The 1863-nt window shown below is 71.3% G+C and overlaps 1 protein-coding gene across 1 annotated transcript; it reads left to right on the forward strand.

The window, feature by feature from the left end:
- The first annotated feature begins 167 nt into the window (after nucleotides 1-167).
- LOC112961596 (glycoprotein-N-acetylgalactosamine 3-beta-galactosyltransferase 1-A-like) lies at nucleotides 168-1631 on the forward strand. Its single transcript, XM_026056932.1, has 3 exons — nucleotides 168-183; nucleotides 261-501; nucleotides 820-1631. Exons 2-3 carry the CDS (start codon nucleotides 297-299, stop codon nucleotides 1629-1631), a joined length of 1017 nt encoding a protein of 338 aa, XP_025912717.1. The 5' UTR covers nucleotides 168-183; nucleotides 261-296.
- Nucleotides 1632-1863: the final 232 nt, after the last annotated feature.

Here is a 1863-nt window from a genome sequence, read left to right on the forward strand (position 1 = left end):
CTGTTGCCCACGCTGTGCCCCCGGCGATGCCCCTTCACCGAGGCCTGGGGGGTCTGGGGGGCCCGGGGGTCCGGCCTCCCGCCACTGTGGGGCCCCTGGACTTCGCTCCAGGGCCTCCCCAGATCCCTGGCGATCGGCTGGTGTGGCGGATGCGGGAACGTGGCGGATGCGGGAACGTGGCAGGTGCGGGAAGCATGGCGGGTGCAGGTGGCCATGGCGGGTCCCCACTCGTCCCCCTGGCCTGACCCCCTTGTCCCCAGGCCGTGCCGGACGCCGGCCCCTGCCGCCGGCACGCAATGATGCTGCCAGGCCTGAAGAGCCCGTGGCTGGCCTTCCACGGCGGCGTCTTCGTGGGCTTCGCAGCCACCTTCTACCTCCTCAACGGCGTCCTGCTGCCGTGGCCGGTGCCGCCGGCGCGCCAAGCCCCCCCGGCGGGCGAGGACCCTGTGGGGGCCGCCCAGCGCCCCGGGCTCTTCAGCGTGGCTCAGCCGCGCTCCGCAGGTGGGTGACGCCACGGTGAGGGGCACGTGGAGAGCACCGGGGGCTGGATCTGCCCCGGCCGGGGACGCTTGTCCTGATCCCATCAGTTGGGGCCACGGGAGGCTTGAGGGTCCCCAGCACCCAGGGGGCACGTCGTGGGGGGGCTCAGCCCCCTAGAGGAGTGGGGGGCATTTGGAAACCCCTTGTCCACATGCATTGGTGGCCTCCCATGGTCCAGGAGGCTTTGGCCACAGGCAGTGCAGCGCAGCTGGGGGCAACGTGGCTGAGCGCCCTGAGGGCCCCCGCGGTCTGTGGCCGACGTCACCCCTGTGCCCACAGGAGAGGACAGCAGCGTGGCGGACGAGCTGTACCGGCGGGTGCGCATCCTGTGCTGGGTGATGACGGGGCCCCGCAACCTGGAGAGCAAGGCCCGGCACGTGCGGGCCACATGGACCCGCCACTGCAACGTGGCCCTGTTCATGAGCTCGGAGCGGGACGAGCGCTTCCCGGCCGTGGGGCTGCCCGCCAAGGAGGGCCGCGACCAGCTCTACTGGAAAACCATCCGGGCGTTCCAGTACGTGCACCGGCACCACCTGGGCCAAGCTGACTGGTTCCTCAAGGCGGACGACGACACCTTCGTGGTGGTGGCCAACCTGCGCTGGCTGCTGGCCAACTACACCCCCGAGCGCCCCATCTACTTCGGCAAGCGCTTCAAGCCCTTCGCCAAGCAGGGCTACATGAGCGGCGGCGCCGGCTACGTGCTCAGCAAGGAGGCCCTGCGGCGCTTCGTGGCTGCCTTCGCCTCCCGCGCCTGCACCCACACCAGCGCCGTGGAGGACCTGGCGCTGGGGCAGTGCATGGAGAAGCTGGGCGTGGAGGCGGGCGACTCGCGTGACACCCGGGGCCGCGAGACCTTCCACCCCTTCGTCCCCGAGTCCCACCTCACCGAGAAGTTCTCCAAGAGCTTCTGGTACTGGAACTACTGCTACTACCCCATCGTGGAGGTACGTGGCACCTCCCGGGGACTCGTGACTGCCGCACTGCCCCGGCCGTCCCCGTTTTGTCCTGCTGGCACGGTCCTTGCCGGCGCCTCTGTCACCGGCCACGGGGCTGAGCCACCCGCTGTGGCTGCGGTCTCCTGTCCCCGTTGAGCCCGTTGGTGGGAAAGCTGCCCCGTGGCCCCGGTCCTGCTCGCCCCGGGGGCGCCGGCCRCCCCCCGGCACTGCTGTCCTGCTGGGTGTCACGGGGCCACCAGCTCAGGTCTGGCTCAGCTCCATGTGGTGCGGGCTAAGCCGGCCACGGGGTTAATAGCCTCCGTGGGCGGTGTGACCACGCTGGCCCCGCGCCTGCCCCAYGCTGGGGATCGGGGGCTGGGGGCTGGTT

This window comes from Apteryx rowi, unplaced genomic scaffold, assembly GCF_003343035.1.
Source record: "Apteryx rowi isolate R43461 unplaced genomic scaffold, aptRow1 scaffold_1345, whole genome shotgun sequence".
Lineage (NCBI taxonomy): Eukaryota > Metazoa > Chordata > Aves > Apterygiformes > Apterygidae > Apteryx > Apteryx rowi.

Bases quoted from the DNA above. Each gene is read 5' to 3' on its own strand.
- LOC112961596 (XM_026056932.1), top strand. From the start codon at position 297: ATGATGCTGCCAGGCCTGAAGAGCCCGTGGCTGGCCTTCCACGGCGGC. The intron at 502-819 runs GTGGGTGACGCC...CTGTGCCCACAG, and splicing joins GGCTCAGCCGCGCTCCGCAG to GAGAGGACAGCAGCGTGGCG.